This window comes from Chinchilla lanigera, unplaced genomic scaffold (genome assembly GCF_000276665.1).
Source record: "Chinchilla lanigera isolate Chin_1 unplaced genomic scaffold, ChiLan1.0 scaffold00019, whole genome shotgun sequence".
Lineage (NCBI taxonomy): Eukaryota > Metazoa > Chordata > Mammalia > Rodentia > Chinchillidae > Chinchilla > Chinchilla lanigera.
Window position 1 is genome coordinate 2,546,168 of NW_004955420.1, and position 21,831 is coordinate 2,567,998.

Below are 21,831 nucleotides of genomic sequence, written 5' to 3' on the forward strand. Positions count from 1 at the left end.
GAACAATCTCTAAAGTGAAAATTACGGTACTCTTAAAAGGAAATCTAAGAGGACATCATCAGAAAATAAAAAGATATCCTTTGTTCCTCAGTAAGCAAAACCAATATTGTCAAAATGGCCATAATACAGAAACTGGTATATAGATTTAATGCAATCCCATTCAAAATAACAACATTTTTCATAAAACTAGAAAAAAAATCCTAAATTCATTCAGAACAAGAAGAGAGCCAAAATAGCAAGAGCAAATCAGGAGACATCATAATCCTGGGTTTCAAATTATATCACAAAGCTACAGTAATAAAAACAGCAAGGTTCTGGCCTAAAAACAAACATATTGATCAGTGGAATAGAATAGAGGACACAGAAACTTCCCAAGGAACATTCAGCCATCTAATTTTTTTTTTTTTTTTTTTTTTTTGAGACAGGGTCTTACTATGTAGTTCAGCCTGGCCTTGAACTCACTATGTACAACAGACTGGCCTAGAACTCACAGCAATCCTCTTGTCTCAGTGTCCCAAGTGCTGGGATTACAGGCATGTGCCACCACATCTAGTGCCAAAAGCCTACAGCACCCGGGATTCCCAGGCGGAAGGCAAGAAAAAGGGGCGGGAGGCCAAAAGCCTACAGCACCCAATGTTTCCAGGAAGTCTATAGTACTAACTAGACTTGACCCTGCTTAGCTTCTGAGGTCAGACAAGATCAGGCACATTCAGGGTGGTATGGCCATGGACTAACCTTTGTTAAGGGGGCCAAAAACATACACTGGAAAAAAAGTAGCCTCTTTAACAAAAGGTGACTGGAAACTAGTTATTTATATGCAGAAGACTGAATGAATCTAGACCTGTATCTCTCACCTTGCACTAAAATAAAATAAAAAACCTAGATGTTTTAACAGAATCACTTAATCTGCTGGAAGATACTACTTTTTTTTTGGTACTGGAAATCCAACTCATGACCTTGCTAGTCAGGTACTTGAGCTGCTTAGGTACATCCCTAGCCCCTGCTGGAAGATAAAATGGACAAAACTCTTGAATATGCATAGGTAAGGACTTTTTTAACAGAACCTTAATGGTATATGATATAACACCAAGAATCAACAAATGGGATTACATAAAGTTAAAAAGTTTCTGCACAGAAAAGCAAACAGCCAACAGAGTTGAAGAAACATCTTGCAGAATTTCCAGCTATTCTTTTGTCAGAAGACTACTCAGAATTTTTAAAGAACTCAAAAAATTAGACCCCCCCTCCCCAAGTAAAAGATTCATTGAAAAATGGGCAGCTGAAACTAACAGACACTTCTCAGAAGTACGAATGGCCAATAAATACATGAAAAAATATTCAACACCCCTTTCTGGTCATTAGAAAATGCAAATGACACCATCTTGAGCCACTTCAGTCCAGAAAGAATGGATATCCTCAAGAAATCAAAAAACATCAACTGCTGGTGAGGTTTCAGTGAGAGAGACCTTTCTACATTGTGGGTGGGAACACAAACTAGTTCAACCACTATGGAAATCAGTATGGAGATTCCTCAACAAACTCAATATAGTAACCTCATTTAACCCAGGTAGTCCCCTTCTGAGTATCTTTTTTTTTTTTTTTTTTGGTTTTTCTCCGGTACTGGGAACCGAACTCATGACCTTGCGCTTGCCAGGCAGGCGCTTTGCCGCTGAGCTAAATCCCCAGCCCCCCTTCTGAGTATCTTCCTAAAAGAGTTAAATACATCACATTTCAGTGACACACACATACCATGTTTATAGCAGTGCAACTCATAATAGCTAAATCTTGGAAACAGCCTGTATGTCCATCAACAGATAAATGGATTTTAAAAATATGGTATCTGCACAGTGGGGTACTACTCAGCCATAAAGCAAGATAAATTTGAGTCATTCACAGGAAGATGGATGCACCTTGAGACCATAAAGCTAAGTGAAATAAATCAGACTCAGAAGATTAAATATTGCATGGTCTCTCTAACATATGGAGCCCAAAATATAAAGAGCAAAATAAAAGCTAATAGGAAGCAGGGAGGTTGTCTTTTTGCAGATGGGAAGGGGACTAAGAGATGGAAATAGAGGGGCGGGTGGGAAGGGGAAGTGACAAGCATTAAAATGTGATATGCGCAAGTACCAACTTCCCACAAGGGAATGTATTCATTACGCATGGCAAACATGTACTAATAAAAGATAAATGAGGAGTGTTCTGTGGTCCAGAATCATCAGGTCCATCTGGAAACATGTTAGAAATGCAGGTTTTCAGGCCACAATGCAGACTTACTGAATTATACAAAATCCTTGAATATGCATAGGTAAGGTGAGTTAGAGAAATCTGTGTTGTAGCAAGCTCTGCAGGTGATGCTAAAGGTTCACTGAAGTTACAGAAGCACTAGCAAGTTTGACTTTAGTACTAAAAGGCGGAATATGTCCACCAGGGGGCACAGAGCTAGTTCTACTAGATTGGAAGATAGGACTATTATCACTTTGTGTTTCTCAGGTTTTGGAAAATAGGACTTAAAAAAAAAAATTGAAATGTAACTTAAAGTTCAGGTTACAAAACAACTAATGTAATTTTTAACAAATAGTGACTTAGTATGTAGTAGCTTGTACATTTTCTACACTGGGCCAAAAAATTGTACCTATCTATTATTAGTACCTATTTACAGAACATAATGGTTACATTATTGTGGGGAGTAGGTACATGCATATAACAGCCCTCCTTCCTCCCTTCTCCATGTCTAGAGTCCCTTCTCATTTGCAAAAGATCTATTCCCCATTATCTATCTCTTATTTTGTTCTTTAAATTATTTATACTTTGGGTTTCTCATATAAGAGAAGTTAAACTATAAAACTTGTGTGTCTGATTTATTTCACTTAACATTATGTTAAATAATATTTACATTTTAAGTATAGCTCAACAAATAAGATGCAAAATAAATTTATTTGAAAAACATGAAGACAAAACAAGATAGCTCATAGTCACAGTGTGAAGTGGATGCTGAAAGTAAAAGAAAGCTGGAAAAAGACATAGGAAGACTATTGGAGTGATCATTGCCCATCACTGGTTATGTCGGATGATGATGCTGAGGAATGAGGTGTGGGAGGGTCATTATTAGGACTTGGTAGATTGTCTTCATCACCTTGGTGTTGCTGTATCTATTCTGATCAGCAAATGTGGTTTGACACTTTTGGATGAAAAAAAGATGCACAAGGGAGGTTTGCTCTTAAGGGATGGTGATTTTGAAACTCTCCATTACAGTAAATGGAATTTTATTCAGTTTTAGAAAAGAAGGCAATTTTAACACATGCGACAATATGGGTGAACCATGAAGTCGTTATACCAGTCAAACAAACAAAAGACAAAGTCTATACCTCCACTTACATGCAGTATTTAAGATAGTTAAATTATAGAGAAATTAAGTTGAAGGTGGTTTTCAGGGGTTGGGTGAAGGGAGGAATGGGGTGTAACTCTTCTATATATGGAATTTCAGTTTAGGATAATGAAAACATTCTGGAGATGAATAGTAGTGACGGTTGCAAAATAATGTCAAAGTATTTCATGCCCCTGAATTATACACTGAAAAGGATTAAAATAGTAAATTTTCTGTACTGTATATTTCACTACAATTTTGAAAGAAGGATAATGTAAGTGTAAGATGTGTAAATAGGCCACTAGAGGAAAAGAAAGAGCAAAGAAACATACCCGTGCGAATATGGCATTGAAAAGACATTAAAATCTGTAGGAAAAAGGGTGAGCTATATGAAAGAAAAATGATATTCCAGTGGATATTTCCAGGCTTAAAGATAAAATGTGATTCCTCTGTCACATGCTACGCAAGTTAAATTGCAGTTAAGTGACACTATGAAGACCAAACTTGAAGCTTTGAGAAGAGATATAATGAAAAAGAGATCAGAAGTCTTTTACCCCATTTTAGTTATCATGATACTCTAAGACAAACCTACAGATACACAAACAAAAGCAATATATTTAACATTGTCATTTTATTGAAAAAGTAATATACACTTTAGACTTGTAGTATAAAAATAAAGTAAAAATTAATTCTTTTCAGTCCCAAGTACTGTGTTATTTAAAAAGTCAGTTTTAGTTTTAAATTTTAAAAACGTTCTTCACTTCGAACTTTTAAAATTCTCAGTATCTTTCTTCTCTATTTTTTCCATAACGATAGACTTTCATTCATTTGAACATTATTAACAAATATACGTTTTATGTAGGGACTACATTTGGGTCCTGATATACAGTTGTAATCAAGATTAAATGTGTCCTGGTATCATATTCTCACGAGAGAAGACAGAGTTTCAGTAACTGGGTAACAATTTGTTAGTATGTAATATTCTTATTAGGATTATGCAAAGACAATGGGTGAGGCAGTCAGAAGGGCCAACTGTCTGCAGTGGGTTATAAAATTAAATTCAAAGGAGCTTTTTGAAAAAAGACCTAGGTGACCAAATCACACCATAGAACTGCTTTGCACCTATAACGAAATACCTGGCTACTGAAGAAGTAAAGAAAAGTGTATTTTGGCTCATGGCCCTGGAGTCCCAGCTCAAAGTCTAGAGGACTCATAGATGTGGGCCTCTGGTGAGACAGTCACCTCATGGCAGGTTTGAGCATCAGAGTGAGCAGTCATGTTTGGAGCCAGAGAGATAATCGGGTCCCCAAGTCCCTCTTGGGGACACAGCTCCAGTGCCCACAGACCTCCCAATACCACCACTCTGGCCAACAAGCCTTTAATACAGACCTTTGGGAAATACTCATCCAAACAACAGCACACACTTCAGTGAGCGTCTTCGTGTACCAGCGTGGGTACATTAGGCTGCGGCACAGTTTCATATTGGGGTGATAGGAAACTCCTGACGGTGGTGACAGGTGCCTGACAGTGTGAAAGTACTTAATGCCACTGAGTTGTCTGCTTGAAATGGTTAAAATGGTAAATGTTGTGCATATTTTACCACAATAAGCACTGTTTAATGCCTGCCTGACTTTTGAAATGAGAAGTATAAAAAAACAACAACAGCAATTAGAGATTAGATGCCCCCTACGACTTGTGAGACTGAATATAGAAGGAAGAAACGTCTTGTATTTTGATTTGGGAAGATAAAAGTGAGTATTTTTTTTTTTCAGATCAAAATAAATGATATAGTCTTAAGCAGATAAATATGATATTTGGTGTGGACAGAAGTACAACATTCGGTTCTTTTCTGCTGTTTATCATTGCCTGTGTTTATAATTTCCACTTTCCTGTTTCTTCTCCTGTTCGGATGAGAAAAACTTCCTTCATTTCTGATTAGCTGACCACTCATCACAGAGTCCTTTAGCAAAAATACATTCCGTGGTTTTGGCCAGCCTGACTTTCAGAAGGGAGAAGCACAAGCTGCTCACAATTGGTTTCTGCTGGATCTCTGAACAAAGCTTTATTATTTATTTGTTAAATTAGATGATAGTACTTTGAAGGCAATTTCCTTACTTTTACCAAATCCAGGTGTAGGAGAAAATCCTGCAAGGTATGGGATGTTATAGATTCCCCTTTGTACATTGCAAATATCATTTTTTGTTTCTTGAGACGAGGTCTTTTTGTGTTGCTCAGGCTGGTCTCAAACTCCTGGGCTCCTACCTCTGCCTCCTAAGTGCTGGGATGATAGGTGTTCCACCACAGTTGGATGGCTACACTGGTTGTCTTGATGGAAGACTGCCTCCTTGGGAATCTTCAAGTGGTGCTTTTTTTCTTTCAATATGAGAATGTTCCTGAGTTACCGCTGTGGTGACTGTTTAAGAGTTGGATTGTTGGTCTTTCTCCTAGAATCTCCCTAAGAACTAGATGATAAATACAAATATGTTAATTGTTTCATAAATGTTTGATGTCTGAGAATCTTCTAGATTTCTGCTAGCAAACTGATATCAGGTAGAGCCTTGAGTGGCCCTTTGGAAATTTCAATTTTTAGAATAAAGTGATTTATTTTCAGAGATGTTAAAGGTGTGTTTCAGAGACTTCTAGTTGTGGCCGCTCCTCTTCACAAATTCTAGGGATCTTCATATCTTTCATCCTAAAGGATGAATCGTCACTTTGAAATTATTGCTTTTTCTTTGCAGATCATTTAGCTAATTAAAAATGTGCCAAAAAAACTGGCTTCTTGGTCCAAGTCAATCAAGCTTTTATTAGTTACAGAGACAAAAATTCTGTCATTTTCTTTAAGCTCAAACACACCTCCTTGATAGATGGAATATAGTCCATATTCTGAATCTTTGGACCAACAACTATTTCTAGCACTCTTCATCAGCATTATAGGTTCAGGATAGCTTGTGAATTTGTAAATATATTGTACCATTTGTTTGTTTTTCTTTCTGTTCTCTTCCTTTGAAATCATTCCTGAAGTTTCTTCACTTTCTTGAAAGCGAAAGTATGTTTGGGAATAGATGTAATAAAGCCCTGCTTGATGGATAACCAGTTCTCCATTCCTCAAGTGCAAATTATTCAGGAATGAATGTCCTTTCCTTGAGTACTCCCAGTGTTGTAGTTTGTAGCCCAAAGCCTTTTCATTCTTGGATGCTAGAGAAAGATCAGAGAGGAAAGAATTAACAGAAGAGCATTTGTAGCAAAGCAAGGAGTTCATCGGCAGCTGTGCTCAGCCTGTATTTTTGTTGGTCTTATATAGATTTCAGCCTAATATTAAACTTCTTTCCCTTCAGTCTTACATAAATTATAAACTCTGCTTACATAGAATCAGGAGGCTGTTTTATCATTTTGACCTGCTAGATGTCTCTATCCTTTCTGTACCACATCTACCAATTATGCCAACACCTGGCACACTCAGCTCTGAATGATGGCCGATTCGTAAACAGAGATGATGAGTTTTACTCCTGGGCAGACCTTCTGTCTGGAACCTTCTCCTTCCTTCCTGTGCTGGTGGAATAAAATGGAAAATCTAGAAGGAAACCCAAAGAAATATTATATATTTCCTTAAGGCTAGGTCTCAGGACTTTTTGCTATTTCTTTGGGACTTTTGAGTTCATCCTTGGTCTTGCTCAGCTCTCCAGAGACAAAGGTTCTATTCAAATAGAAGGCCTCTCTAGTCCAAAGTAAGACAGGGATAAAGTTTGACAAAGCAGCCCCAATCTAAAGATCCTCAGAACCTTGAATTTTAACTCACAGACATTTTGAATGAAAAAAAGGCCCTACAAAAATATAATATTCTTTTAAACTTTGGGTTCATTTCCATGAGTGGTGCAAAATTTAGCTTTTTAAGACTTTAAAACAATGATTATACTTGCTGATGAACAACAAACAGTAACATTGCAGTAATCATCTCAGTTTTGAGCAGAGCATGTCAATCATTTCTAAAACATATGCTCAGGAATCCATGAAGGCAACTTTCTGGAAAAAATCCCAGAAAACAACCTTTTCATTTATTAACTGATATTCCTGAAATTCCTTTACCTTGGGATAAAACCTTTTATAATTATAAAGGTCACTAATTATCAAGTCCTTACTTTAGTAAAACACACAATTTTCATGAGTTACTGTTCATTTTTGTCATTTTATGAGTTAATAATTATCTTGTCTTGTACATAAAGAAACCGAAGCTTGTCTTGTTTAAATAGTTTGCTCTCAACATACAAGGAGTGGTCAAAATATATTATGAGTATTTAAATTTTTAAAAAGTTTATATTATAAGTAAGACATATTGTCATTAATCCTCCTCCAAATACTTCCTCTTCCTTTGAACACACTTGTCCCATTATTCCTGTCACTCTCTGAAGCAGTTCTGGAAGTTGTCTTTCATGAGTGTCTTTACAAAATGTGATTAAAGAATGTGGTGAATGATGCTGTCCAGAGCTATCCAATGGAGAGGCAGTCTTGTAGAACCGAAAGGATGCAGCCTCATCTACTTTTCTCACCAGATCTGGCACCAGAAGACTTCTGCCTCTTCCCCAAAGTCAAAAGGATCATGAAAGGCAAACATTTTGAATGGATTCAGGATATCAGGGCAGCCACCCAGTGCAGCTAAGGGTAGTCACAGAGAACTATCAGAGCTGTTTCATAGAGTGGCAGGAATAATGGGATCAGTGTGTGCAAAGCCAGGAAGAGTATTAATGGCAATATGTCGTTTACTGTAATAAACTTTAAAATTCACTGTATTTTCCGATGACACCACTTAGGTAAGTGAAGAGGAGCTGAGTTCCAGGTTGTGCTTTACAGGCCCATGTGCTATACTACAGTGCTCTACTGACATTTGGTTCAATAGACAAAAATTAGATTTGATATACTTGGTTAAACTGTGAAACTGACATCTTCGTAAGTGAAAAGCAGTCAAATGCTGGCAATTTTCTGTGGTTCAACTTAGTATAACAGCCAATAGGAGTCCTAGTGACTCATAGTAACAGGAAATAATTTGGAACCTTTGAAGAGAAGATCTGATGCAAATGCAGAGAAAGATGACTACAAAGTGTCAGAAGTAATCCTAAGGGAGTGCGAGAGAGAAAGAGTTAGCAGAAGAGAATTTGAAGAAGAAACAAACCAAAGCAGAAGCCCAGGAGTCTTAAAGATGAAATTCTCCCATTGATATTTTTCCTGAGGACAGTTATACCATGGCAGTGATTGAACTGTTTGTCTGGAATTTTGCTTCTGAAAAGTCAATCTGAGATTTGATTATTACGGACTATTTTGTAGATAGCCACATAAATATTGCAGGTACAAGCTTAAAAACATAAACTTGTTTTTCTATTGGCTTCCTCTAAGTCAGATTTAAAACATTTTTTTTTTCTTTTTGCTGCTGAGGATTGAATCCAATGGCATGTGTGAGCTAGGCAAGTGCCCGATCACAGAGCGTATCTCCAGCCCTAAAGCAGATGTTCACTGTTTCTCTTACCTAGGTCTAAGGATTTGGTACTTTTCCGAGTGGTCCCTGTTATGTGAGCTGCTGCTTTCTGCAACCTTCTGTCTTGCCCTAGGGAAAGGCTTAGTCGTTCTTCTGAAAGAGAAATGATAAAGAATTATCAGCACTTGTTAAGCTAGCTTTCAAAATACATTGTTGTTTATAGCTGTTATCACTCAGGCATTTCGAACACACTAAACTTGCAAAGTTGATCCGTGGGTTTTCATAAAATCAATCCATATTTGAACATGATGACCAATGTACTTCAATTTATATTTAATTTGAAAGGTACTTTAGATGGAAAGATTAAGCAGTGACATGGATTAGAACTTAGCATCTCAGAGGAAAGGTCCAAATAAAATAAAACAAAATAAAAATTTTGTCCTCTTTCAAAAACAAAATAAAAATTAAAAACTGTGCACTTGTAATAATTCTACTGAGGGGTTTACTGTGTTCAAAAACCAGACATTGGCAAATTTCTGCTTTGAGGTATATAATGAAAAAAGTTGGAGTGGTACCAATTTTTGTCATCTCCATCATTTTGTTTTCCTTTTTGCTAGTAGCTACTGCTAGTTGTAAAGAAGTAGCAATGATAAAAATTTCCCAGAGATAACACAATCAGATACTCAACAGTCTTTCCAAACCCCCTGTCCCACAACCAAAAAGGAGACAGGAACTGACAAACTAGCCACAATATTCAGAGTAGGAGTATATAAATTATTGATTCACTGGATGATAATAAAAAAGATTTCATTGACCACCATCTACAGTACTTAGGGCAGCCTCTAAAAAAACAGATCCTCTAAACTTCTCTCAAAATATCAGCTCAAATTTCCCAAGTCTTCTAACATTGGTTCTTAAAATAAATTTTATTCTCTTATCAAATAAATATTACCAAGGTACTATACCATGCAGTACAGGACTACATTGATTAATGACTGATTCAGCTGACTAAAGCCCTCAGGGACTTACAACATTTTTTGGAAGATAAGAATTAGTAAGTGAAAATTTATCTGGGAGAAGTAGAAATGAAGGGTGTCAGGTATGCAGAGGAGGGAAAGGTTCCTATTTACTGGAGAGCTAAAGTCAGGGAGGGTTTGTGGAGGAGACAATAAGAAAGAAGAACTTCTTCTTTCACTTTCTCCAGTAAAGCAAAATGCCCATTACATCTGTGCCCTGCACTCCTCTAGGATAAGGAGGAAAACTCATAAACAAGAAAATGCAAGAAACTGTTAGGGGTACAAGGATAAATGTCAGAACACGATGAAGATCAGAGAAAAGCATTCCATGAGCTGAACCAGCAGCCTGAGACAGGCTACACAAAGCATTCATGGGACGTAGGCCTACGAACAGCCCGGTTTCAGACTTGAATGAAGAGCTGAAATATACAAGATGTGATGTTAGGTTAAGATGTTTTGACTTTGCAGAACATGGGGTGGTTGAAAGGTGTTGTTCAGGGAAGTACAGAACCGTGCTGTAGTTCAGGTTACCTGTTACCTGTCATAATTAGGTTTGATGGCCAGAAGATGAGAGGGCTGGAGACTAACAGGTAAGCTACCAGGCAATTATAATTGGTCACAGTGAGTCAACAGCCCTTATCTAGGCTTGTAGCAAAGGGATTTTTCAAAAGGAGGTGATAAAATTTCTTAGAGGCAAGGCTGTGGATATAGCTCAGCAGCACAAACGACTGCCTGGCAAGTGCAAGATCCTGAGTTTGATTCCTAGTACCCGCCCCCCCCCAAAAAAAAAATCTTAGAGGAGGCATGAATAGAAGATGAGAAATTTCTTGCAACTCTCTGGTATTAACTGTAAATTATTCAGGATGGGTGGGCGTTCACACCATGCTGAAGACAAATGTAGATGGAGATGCCTAGTCTTACACATTAGTTTCAGAATGCTCTCCGCTCAAGGTTGGCACGTCCATTTACCTTTATCCTTTACTGTTAAATAATTCATGATGCCTTGCCACCCTCTAACCCTTTGTTTTAAATATTCAGTACTGAATCCAGTTCCCACTTGAGGTCATTGGAAGGATATGGGAAAGCCGAGATTTGAAAGCAAATTTGAAAGAGAGGAAATTTCCTACTGGTTATGGTAAACACTTCACGGGAAAGAAACATGAATATGTGCATTGGGTGTCATGGTTGCATCTTGATATCCAGAGTAGAACGTGATTTCTACACCTTACAGGGATGAGTGAAAAATAAAACGATTCTCTGACATGAAAAATAGTGTGTATATCCATTGTAGGCTATAGCTCTGATACACCTTGTCAGAACAGGTAGTGTGTTCGACATTCTCACTAGGGCTTTGACCTCTGGAAAGGCAATCAGAAAGAATGCTTAAATCCCATGGGCAGGCCTTGCCTTTGTATTTAATAAAGGAAAATAGGGCTTTTCAAGTGATGAGGAGATTAAAAAGTTCTTTCCTGCCAGGCTTCTGCATATGCATTCAGGCTTGTACGGCCATTAGCATGAGAAAACGGGAATATGGTGAATTGCTTGGAGAGATATTCTTTTGTGTGTACTCATTTATTAATTCCAAAAATATAATTAAGAACCTCCCAGATAGAGAAGTGGTGTTGGTACAACATTGTGAATGTACCAATTATATGGAATACTGCACTTTTAAGTGGTTGATTGTGTGGTATATGAATTTCATCTCAGCAACAAAATACACACATGTGGGCACAAACACACAAACACACATACAGAGACAGAAAGAGAGAGAAAAAGAAAGAGATAGAGAGAGAGAGGCAGAGAGACAGACAGACAGAATAAGAACCTGGGAGAAAAAGAACCTATTAAGCGTATTAAGAGATAAAAAAACAGACATGTTTTCCATCTTTGAAGACATTTAGTCTCATAGAGAAGCAGAAAGAATATATATATATATATAGATATATATATATGTATAGATATATATATATATAAAATCAAGGTAAGTATGATTGATGATTGAAATAATAAGGTTTAGGGAACTTATTTAGAAAGGTGGCCAGGAAAGGCCTCTGGGAAGGAAGAGAGGACAATAGCCAAACCATAAAGGAGCAGGAGAAGCCAGGAACAGAAAAAGCCAGCTAGAGTGGGGGAGACTCCAGCCTGGGCAGCTGTAGGTAGGGGGCATTGCTCAAGGGGAGGCTACCACCCTGTGGAGGAAAGCGGGCCCCCATGGAGACCACAGGAGGAAGCCTGCAAGTGGCTAGGAAACTCTCGAGGAAGGCACAACGTGGCAAGAGGTTTTTGGGTGAAGGAGGCAGAGTCTGGTTGTGGTCGGAAGCATGGAAGATGGGTAAATTTAGGGGATTTTATTTGTTTTATTTCTTGGGATGTTTTAGAAAAGATTCACAATGGCTTATTTATAGCATATTAGAAGCAAAATAAATAAATAAATAAGTAAACTGAAGTAAAAGGAAAATTCATATGGAAAAAGTAAGATTAAGAGGAAATAAAGTTTGACCATAGGTGTGTCACAGATTTGGCTCTGAGCTTTCCAGCAGCCAGTGCGAAGAGTTCCAATAGGATCAGTAAGTGGCTCGGGACGCCGAGCAGCAGAGCAGAGACGGGATGTGTGGGTGGGAGCAGAGAGGAGTACAGAGAACCATTCACCCTCTCATGAATTAACAGTAACAAGTTAAAGTAATAAAAAAATTACTACCTTGAGATGTAGGAATGGTTTCCTCAAAGGTTGTCAAAGTCATCTGCAAATAGTATTGAATAAAGCTTGTTAATGTCCCTAAACATTTTTAAACTGACTACAGACTGTCTACGGCTCTTCTTACTCATGCCTAACAGGACATTTCTACATGAGACGTCAATCTTGGAAGCTTTAAGTTGTTAAAGCACAAGGTGTGTGTGGGGGCGGGAGCTGGGTGAGTACTGGGATATCTGTCCTTACACAGTGGTTAAAGAAGCAACTGTACCCTGCCTGGGAAAGTTCTACACCCGGATGAAGTCTTTGAAAGGTCTCACGTGGAACAGTGCAAGAGGAAGGGACATCTGACAAGTTAAGTCAGCCTCATGTTCCCCAGGTTTCCATGTGGCCAGTGAAGGTGGCAGTCATATCACATTACTTTCTGTGAGGGGGATATATGTCTGGGTGCATGCTGGTGTGTGTGTAAGAATCCTGTGAAACAGAGCCCACACTTGAAATGATTGGACAGACTCAAGCCTTATGACCAAAAGCACACTTCATGATGCCCACAGACACACAGCCCACCAAGCTATGACCGGGCAGCACCATTCTCTTCTGAAGCATTTGTGCTCAGGGTAGAGCTATAACCCCAAGTTCCTACATCTTTGCTAACAATTTAGTGAATTCCCCAAACCAGTAAAAGAGTGAAAGCTAAGCCTTTCTATTAAATGAATAGAAACTGACTTAGCTTATTGACAGCTTTTTTTTTTTTTTTTTTGAGTCAAGCGTCTCATTGTGTAGCACAGGCTGCCCCCGCCTCACAATCCTCCGGCCTCAGCCTCCCAAGTATTGGGATTATAGGTATCCCCACCACACCCAGCTTCTTCCATGGCTTCCCACCCTTCCGAGTACTTGGGCTGTCACTATCCTCCTTTCCCTGTCTCTGCTGTTAATTTTGTACCTACTAGAACTTGAGTTCTCAGTACTCCCATGGAAAGAAGCCCTGTGCTCTCCCTCTGCCTCAAGTCCTGCCCAGAAGGGACGCTGACTGGGTCTTCGAGGGCCTTGGTGCAGGAAAAGGGGAACGAGAGGGAACATTTGCCGTCTTTCTCTCTCCTCCCCCTCACTTCTCTGTGGGTCCCTCGATCTTCCTCACTCTTGCTCTTTTCCCTCCCTCATTTTGGGACAGAAGGGAAGGACAGGGAGGAGCAGGGGAAGGGGAGAAAAGTCATTCTTACTGTGTTTAGAAGCGGCAGGGAGGAGAGATGACAAGCAGAGTTGATAGCCTGGAGTCAATCTAGTCTTTCCTTTCCCAGCTCTGTGAGACCGGGCAAGGTATTAGCTGATCTGCATTTCCCCGTCTTCCTCAATTTAACAGTGTGTATATGAGGCTAGCGATGCTGTTGTGAGGATTTGATGAGATAATGTACAAAATGGAAGTAGGGTGGTTAGGGAAATAGAATGTTTAACTGATGTGCCTGAACAGAATGGAAAATTCTTGTCTCCTCTCCCCGAGCCCCTCCACGCTTCTCTGTGCCCTAGTTGGTGTCTGTGCATGTCTGGGAGGGACAGAGACGACCACAGGAAAATGCTACATACTGTAGTCCATCCCCACTACTTCCCTGGTCTCCCCTGTGCCAGCCCCGCGTATGAGCGGCTCCTCAGCCTGCAGATCTTTGCCCTACCTCTGAAGGCAGATTCTCCCTACAGCTGGGCCAACGCCCCAGCCCCCAGGGCCCAGGGACTTCAAACTTTCACTTCTGAGGGTCTACAGCAGCCTTCCTCATTCTAGGCTTTGCTTGGTCCTCATCTCCTGAGCAATCACAGCTGTTTCAGTACAGCTGTGGGCAGTGGGTGGCCCAGGCCCAGGCCACGCTTCCGGGGAAGTCACGGAACAGATGTGTTCCTGGGATGCCCAGGAGGAAATCCAGTTTCATTTCAATAGAAACAGTACCATAGGCGATGTTCACACCTGTGAGGACTGCTCAAGGCTGTACCCCAGGACTCTATAACCATCAACAAAGCCTGCTTCTAAGGGGGAGAGTGGTCATCAGACAAACAACAGACTTAAAAAACAAGTCTAAGCTACGTCCTCCTCCCACCCTGGGAGTTTCCCCAGTGTATCTTTAGACAATGTTAATATGCATAGGGCTTCTTAGGTCACAGAGCATTTTTAATATCCGTGTTCTCATCTGACCTTTTCAACAAGGCTAAAGGCAAATATTGCTAAATGCCATCTTACAAAAAGGGATTGGCCAGAGAAGACATTAATTTGATATCACATTGCTCAGGGTAAAATCAGTTAACCATATTTAGTGAAATTAACCATTAGCTAACACAGTGTTCTGCTAGAGTTCCTGTTTAAGCAACTTCTATGAACGGCTGCTTTGTAATTTGTTGTTTATTGACTGTAAATTAAAATATCATCACCTTTTATTTCTTAATGTATCTCTTTTTCTTCCATTTGTCATTTCTACATGGACACAAAACAATAAATAAATGTATATTTAGTTTTGGGTATCAACAATATGGGAAGAATACAAAAGATTATTATTTGGCTTCTTTTACCTTCTGAATGAAGAAAGCACCCATCCCTGATTACTATGTGACCATGAATACATGGTCCTGTGTGTGTCTCAGTCCGCACTGAGTGCAATGAAAAGGTTAGACTAGAGGAGGAAGCTGCTGTTTGGGGTAGAGGACTGAGCTCTAGACCCGGGGTCAGCAGGGACCTGCCATTTTCCTAGCTCTATGAATTTGGGGAAAATCACTTAAACACATTGGGTCTCAGTTTCCTCACTCGCACAGCGCACAATCTAGACTTGATCATCTTAAAAATTCGCTGTCTTCTGACCTTGTATGCCTGCTGGTTCGATTACCTACCTTTCTAATGAGCTGGTGTAGTTTCCACTTGAGTTGCCAGCAGTGACTATTCATACTGTCTTCGTCATGGGGGTCCCAAGAACTGTGGTCTTCCTTTAAGAAACATGCAATGCCACTTTTGGAGTACTTGTCCTGTATCTGGGTTAAGATGGAATATAGCACAATATTATGCATAAGAGGGTTTTTTTTTTTTAACCATTTAGAAGTTAAAACAACAGAAACTGATGATAGATTCAGAAAATTTTGGCACCTTGAATAAGTTCATGTTTTAAATAAAATAGGCATGCTGTCCTTTGTGTTTTGGTTAAAACTGAATATGGTGGGAAGAATGCAGGTGTGGGTAAGAGACCCTGGGTCACAAGTCCCTTCACTGCCTTCACCGCTAATTAGGTGGATGTCCCCAGACGCACTGCTGCTCCTCTTCTGTGTGTGCTCCTCCTTAGTTCTGAGCAGGTACATGTGATGATGTCTGAAGTCCTTTCCAGCTTTGACATGCTGTGAATCTAATTCCAGAGCTGAAACCCACCTAAATACAACATAGCCAGTGGAGCTGGCTTAAATTCTAAGATCCTAAGTGAAATTAGCCAGTCTTTGGCATGTGAATAATGTTCTCTTTCTTAGAGGTTTGGTGGCTGAGTTGATTCCAATTATTGATACGATTTTTAGTCCTTTGGATAGCAATATCTGAACCACCTTACCATTAGAAATCTGTACAATGCCCCATTAAATATCCACACTAGCCAGACATTTATCTGCAGAGACTTTAAAAATCATGTGAATGTTTGCTTCCTCCTTCTGATTGAGGAAGAAAGATCATTGACTGCAAAGTCCTCACCTTTGGCAACAAGTCCTTGCTTGATGTTATAAAGACACACACACACACACACACACACACACACACACACACACACACACACACACACACACCCTAAACCACCTAGAATGCTTCAGGCTGTTATCAGATTAGTTAAGGAAAACAAAAAGACCTCACAGGCCAGACATTTTTCTTTTTCACTTCTTTTCCATTTAATTTTGTTTTTCTAACAATCAGGGTTTAATAAATATTATTTTCCTGTAAAAAGTCTTGAGTTGCTTTTATCTGGGGAAAAAATGGGATAATAATAATTTTATCTGTTATTTGGAGGTAAGGTACTAAACAGCTTAGAGAAGGGAGCAGACTTAAAGATAGTCCATTCCTACCTAGAGAAAAACAATCTCATGTTAAATAAAAACTACCTTACTGCTGATGAAAGTCTTGGGTAGAGGCACTCAGTCTTGTCTGTGGCCATGTGTCCCTTGTACTTTTGACCAAGGTACTCCAAGTGCAAAAGTACAAACCTGAGTTAATGAATCCCTTCCATGTACCCTAGTATTCATTTACTTTAAAACAAATGATTCTTTTCAGTCTTCTCTTTTAAAATTACAAGAGTAGGACATTCCCCCAGGAGAGGTTGTTAAGCATGACAGCTGAGTGCACTTGAGCTGAGCTGATTGACCATGGAATTAGATTGCACTTCCTTGCCTCTACCCACCCCAGACACTTCTACTGCAAACACGTAGTTGTCTGTCCCATTTACTTACAGCTGAAAAGCCTTTCCAAGGAAGCAGTTTAGTTACGTATGGTTCAGAATTAGGAGAGGGTGTCAAGCAAACTAAATAAGAGGAACAGAGAAGACGACACGAAGAGCTGGAAACACAAACGTTTTTCAAGGAGAAAAAATTTTCTTGACACTATTCCTGACCAGTCAGTCTGAGGAAACTGATTAAACCAAACAAACAAGCTCATTAACCTCTGGCACTTGTTGGGACAGGAAGGTGTGCCTAGCAGGGAGGGAGTGGTTCCCAAGAACTGCTAAATAAAAAACTATCTCACTAGGAAAACTATCTCATTAGGAAAGTTTTGAGAGCCTGCAGGCTAAGGCTATGGGCAGACATGTAGAGGTGACTGCCACTGTGATCAGGCAGGTATGGTGGCTAGCAGCAGCCTAAGACAGGAGGTAGACAAGTCACTCCATTATTGCTCAAAAATTAATGAAGCCTGGATACATTCAAGATACACAGACAACTATGAAAATGTAAACAGTAAAGTCTGCTTTATAAGAAGTTAAAATTAGCCGGGCATGGTGGTGCATGCCTGTAATGCCAGCACTCCGGAGGCTGAGGCAGGAGGATAGCTGTGAGTTCGAGACCAGTCTCAGCTATAAAGTGAGCTCAAGGCCAGTCTGAACTCCATAGTGAGACTCTGTCTCAAAAAAAAAAAAAAAAATAATAATAATAATAATAAAAAGTTGAAAAAAACAACTCCCAAACCTAAAAATGTAGAACAAAGACAAACAGACAAAATTGCAAATCAGTTCACGGAAAGAGCCCACAGCTCCACCCCATCTCCTCATTAACCTTTGGATGACCTCTTGTTTATGGGGTGGAGGTGAGACTGTGTGTGCAGTTTGGTGCACGGCTGTTTTCTCTTAAGACTGAATACAAATGTCATGTTCTTTAAATCTGTATGAAACTCAGATATGATTGCAAAGATATTTTTGTGACAGTCACTGTAGAAAATTTATAAAATATAAAGAAAGAAAGAAAGGCACCCATTATCTTGCTATCTAGAGATCACAGGTTTTAACATTTTGGTGTTTTTCTTTTTAGACATTTTTATGCATAAGTATTGACTTCTGAACAAAAGGCTGAAGAGGAAGCCTCAGCCACTCTCATGGCTCTCACATGGTACCCTTGTCTTCTTTATGGTAATACTTGATAGTTCTGCAGAGCTTGGCCAGTGCTGGAGACAGAATATGTGGCAATTTGTGTGTTGTGGTTATTCCAAGAATAAATGATGACTAATTTGATGTGTCTCTCCCCCTTATTTTCTGCATCCTTTTTATCTCAGGACATTGCAAGCTGGGGCTATTGTCTAGCGAACCACATGTGAGTGCTGGGGGTAGGTGGCTGTGTGATTGTTGAAAGATAGCTCTTACAGGGGAAGCCTGTTCTCCAACTCCGGAAGCCCTTTGTTCTGAGAAGTGGCCTTCCACGGTGATTGCCCTTGGTGCCCTCAAAATATGGTAGCTGGCTAGTCCAGCTCCAAACAGTCTGGTGGTTGAGGTCAGCAGAAGAGACTCCTTTACTGGCACAGAGATTCTGAGATAGCAGCACTGACCCTCTGCTGCCCGAACTTTACTCTTGACAATCACTCCCACAAACCACAAATAGCATGAAGGATCAATTAAGGGAGAGGGCTCCACTTCTCTCTGCCATCTCATCTGTAAAATGGGGATTGAGAGGGTGGGAGTGGGGTATCCAAAGTTCCTCCCAGCTCTCAGTTCTCTATTATACGTGATTAGTCAAAGTCAGGCATGGCAGTGCATCACGCCTGTAATCCCAGTACTCAGAGGCTGAGGCAGAAGGATCACTGTGATTGAGGCCAGCCTGGGTTACATAATGAGACTCTGTGTCATATATATGACACACTTTGATCATATAATCATATATATATGATCATAATGTACATAAGAAACTAAAATCTACAAGTTTTGCATTCATAGTTTCAGAAGCTCTATACGGTTGGGTAATACCTACAGTAAAATGACAGTAAGTTTTTTCTCTGTATTTGTACTTGGGCTAATTCCCAGGTATAAAATGGTACGAACAGGCAAATGCTGAGTCTATCTGATAACTTCTCTATTAGAATTTATCCATGCCACATCCAGGTCCAAGGGGCAGGCAGAAAACCAGTTCCTTGTATTCTCACTCACTATTGTTAACACAGGAAGACACAATTCTAAAAAACAAACATATTCCAAAGATCTGGCTTCCTCCACCCTACTCCTAATCTTGGAGGAAGCAGAAATTTGGCATTCTAAGCCTTGGTTCTGATTTTAGTTCACATGTACAGTACTCTATCTGCTCATGTTTGAAAGACTGACTTCTCTGTGTGAAGGCTTTCCATCAACTAATTTAAAAGAAAGGAGTAGGAGAGAGAAGCGGCCATGAAGTCTGAGAACAAACAAGCAGTTCACTAGGAATGCGTCTGTCTGTACAGGGCCCAGGGCTGACTTTTCTGCTATGTCTGTCTACAATCCACTGAGATTAGGCACATCTGCAGTGCAAAAGAGCAGTACTCCATGGCTTAGCATTTGGCTTGCTGCGTGTGTATCAGAGGCACCTTTCACACTTGTGTGCTCGCTCAGCAAGTATCTCATGAACACTTTCCTACATGGGAGCCATACGCTCGACCCAGAGGTGTGACAATGAGCAGACACAGCCGCTGCCCTGACCCAGCTACCCTTGCCTGCAGGAATCAAGAGCTACAACGCATTTGGCAGAAAGCACTCATGAATGGTAGCCGCTGCTAATATTATAAAATACATACACTTTTTAAGACAAAAAAACTAACAAAAACCCTCAGGCGTTTTGTTGCCCACATTTGATTGTAACTAGTAGAACCAGTTCTGCAAGTGTATTTGGTTTACACATCTTTTGAACTCATGCTTTTACAAAGTTCTCAGTAATTATATGCATTAGCAGGCAGAATCTGCCGACAGAAAAGCAAACTTTTTTTTTTTGCAGTAAAGTTTTCAAGGAGAAGCAAGCTGAGAGGCTGACAGGCAGGGAACCCAACAGTTGCTAAGCCTGCATTGTACTGACCTGTTTCAGCTCGTTGGTGAAGTACACATAAGTCACAGCCACACAGAGGGACTGCAGGAGCACGGTGAAGATCAGAATCAACACACAGGTCTGCCCAGGGCTGGGGCCTCCGAGGGTCTGCACAGAGGACATGGTTTGGTCAGGGTATGACTGCACCATGTCAGTCAGGCTCCAGGTTCTTGTAAGAAACTAAGGATCACAGCTAGCTCAGAGGGGCGGAGTCATGTTTAGTTTCACTTACTATACACTAGGAAAACAAACTGAACATGTAGGAAGCAAGCCAGGGGGAGGAACAAACGAACATTCTGAGGATCTCTATTTGATAGCAAGCCCAGCTCAAAATGAGAACATGTGATCTCTAAAGGCACTTAGGAATTTTAACTGTCATCCTGCAAGAAAGGTTCACTGAAGGCAGACCTGACTGCGTGGTGTTGGTGGGGTTCTGTCCTTCTACTTGGGGTGAAGCTAGTCACAACCGGGGAGGTAGAAGAGGCTAAGAACTTCCCCAAGGAGGTAGGTGCTTAGGACTCTGGAAGAGGACAATAAACGACAGATACCACATGGGCCACATCTGATGTGTCACCTCTTTTTTGCATGACCTACAAGCTTAGAATGATTTTTATGTCTTGTTTTTGAGTTTTACATTTTTTCAATACTTGACAAGAAATCTAAAGAAGAATAACTTGTGACACGTGAGAATGATACAAAACCATGCTCATTTGTTCATGCACTGTTTGTGGCTGCCTTTTGCTGTGGCAAATCTACCGCTGCAGAAATGGCCAGAGAAACTGCATGTGGTCCTTGTGCTGTTCGCACTCCTGCACTGTGTGAAATCTCACTGGTGCTGTTATGACTTGATTTGTCTGTTTGCTCCATTAAGCCTAAAATATTTAGTATATGGAACTTTATAGAGAGTTTGTCAACCCTCGACCTACTGGCTTTACTCTGCTTAAATATTTTGGTCAATTTACATAGCTTACATATCAACTGTTTGGTAAAGAGACAATATTTATAATATTTTTTAAACAGGTTATTAATTTTATCAATGAAAAACAATTTCTGACCTTCCTTATGCTAATTAGCAAGCCCTCCATATGTGGTTGTGGCATTAAAAATAGAAAGTGTGGTGGCTCCAATTGGGATGTTAGAGACCACCTATCAGAGGCAATACCTTGTTAGGGTAACAGACCTAGTGCATAGTTTATGCTATACACACATGTCAGTGATTTTCAATCTTGCCTTCCTTTTGGAATCATCTGGAAGCCTTTAAAAACATCAGTCTAGGTTCTCCCCTCTTCTGAAAAACTAGAAACTCTGGTAGGGTCCAGATGCTGGAGTTTTATAAAAAATTCCCCAGGTGAATTAACTGAGCCATCTGTCATGGCTGGATGGGTACATAAAATGTGAGATAACTACACCTACACCTATACCTATACCTATTCCTATTTCTATATCATCTATATCTACATATCTCCTGTCACTTTTGAATTGTGGAAACATGGATGGATTGAGAGGACATTATGTTATACAGTTAGTAATGGATAAATCCAGGATTCTAACTTCATTAATTCTGACTCCAGAGCCTCTGCCTTAACCAGCATCCCACACTACTGTACCACTTCCAACACCAAGAAGAGAGCCCACCAGAATTTGCAACTAATGACCAGCTATTTAAGAAAACACTTTTATTTGATGGGCTTATCTCATCCTAATTTAGGTGAAAATAATTTTTTGTTGTTGTTAAAGAGAGAACTGTAATCATGTTAGCTAAAATCTCGAT

At 39.8% G+C, this 21,831-nt stretch overlaps 1 protein-coding gene across 1 annotated transcript; it reads right to left on the reverse strand.

The window, feature by feature from the left end:
* Positions 1-4,224: 4,224 nt before the first annotated feature.
* Tnfsf10 (tumor necrosis factor (ligand) superfamily, member 10) lies at positions 4,225-20,281 on the reverse strand. The gene is made up of 5 exons (XM_005383009.2): positions 20,052-20,281; positions 15,405-15,542; positions 12,546-12,588; positions 8,883-8,984; positions 4,225-6,562 (listed from the first exon to the last, which is right to left on the reverse strand). The coding sequence occupies exons 1-5, from the start codon at positions 20,208-20,210 to the stop codon at positions 6,111-6,113; spliced, it is 894 nt and encodes a 297-aa protein (XP_005383066.1). The 5' UTR covers positions 20,211-20,281; the 3' UTR covers positions 4,225-6,110.
* Positions 20,282-21,831: the final 1,550 nt, after the last annotated feature.

Excerpts from the sequence above, each read along its gene's own strand:
- Tnfsf10 (XM_005383009.2), bottom strand. The coding sequence starts at position 20,210 with ATGGTGCAGTCATACCCTGACCAAACCATGTCCTCTGTGCAGACCCTC. Across the intron at positions 15,543-20,051 it reads TCACCAACGAGCTGAAACAG|ATACAGGACAAGTACTCCAA; the intron begins GTCAGTACAATG and ends ATCTTAACCCAG. Across the intron at positions 8,985-12,545 it reads AACCATTCCTACATCTCAAG|AAGAACGACTAAGCCTTTCC; the intron begins GTAGTAATTTTT and ends TTTCTCTTTCAG.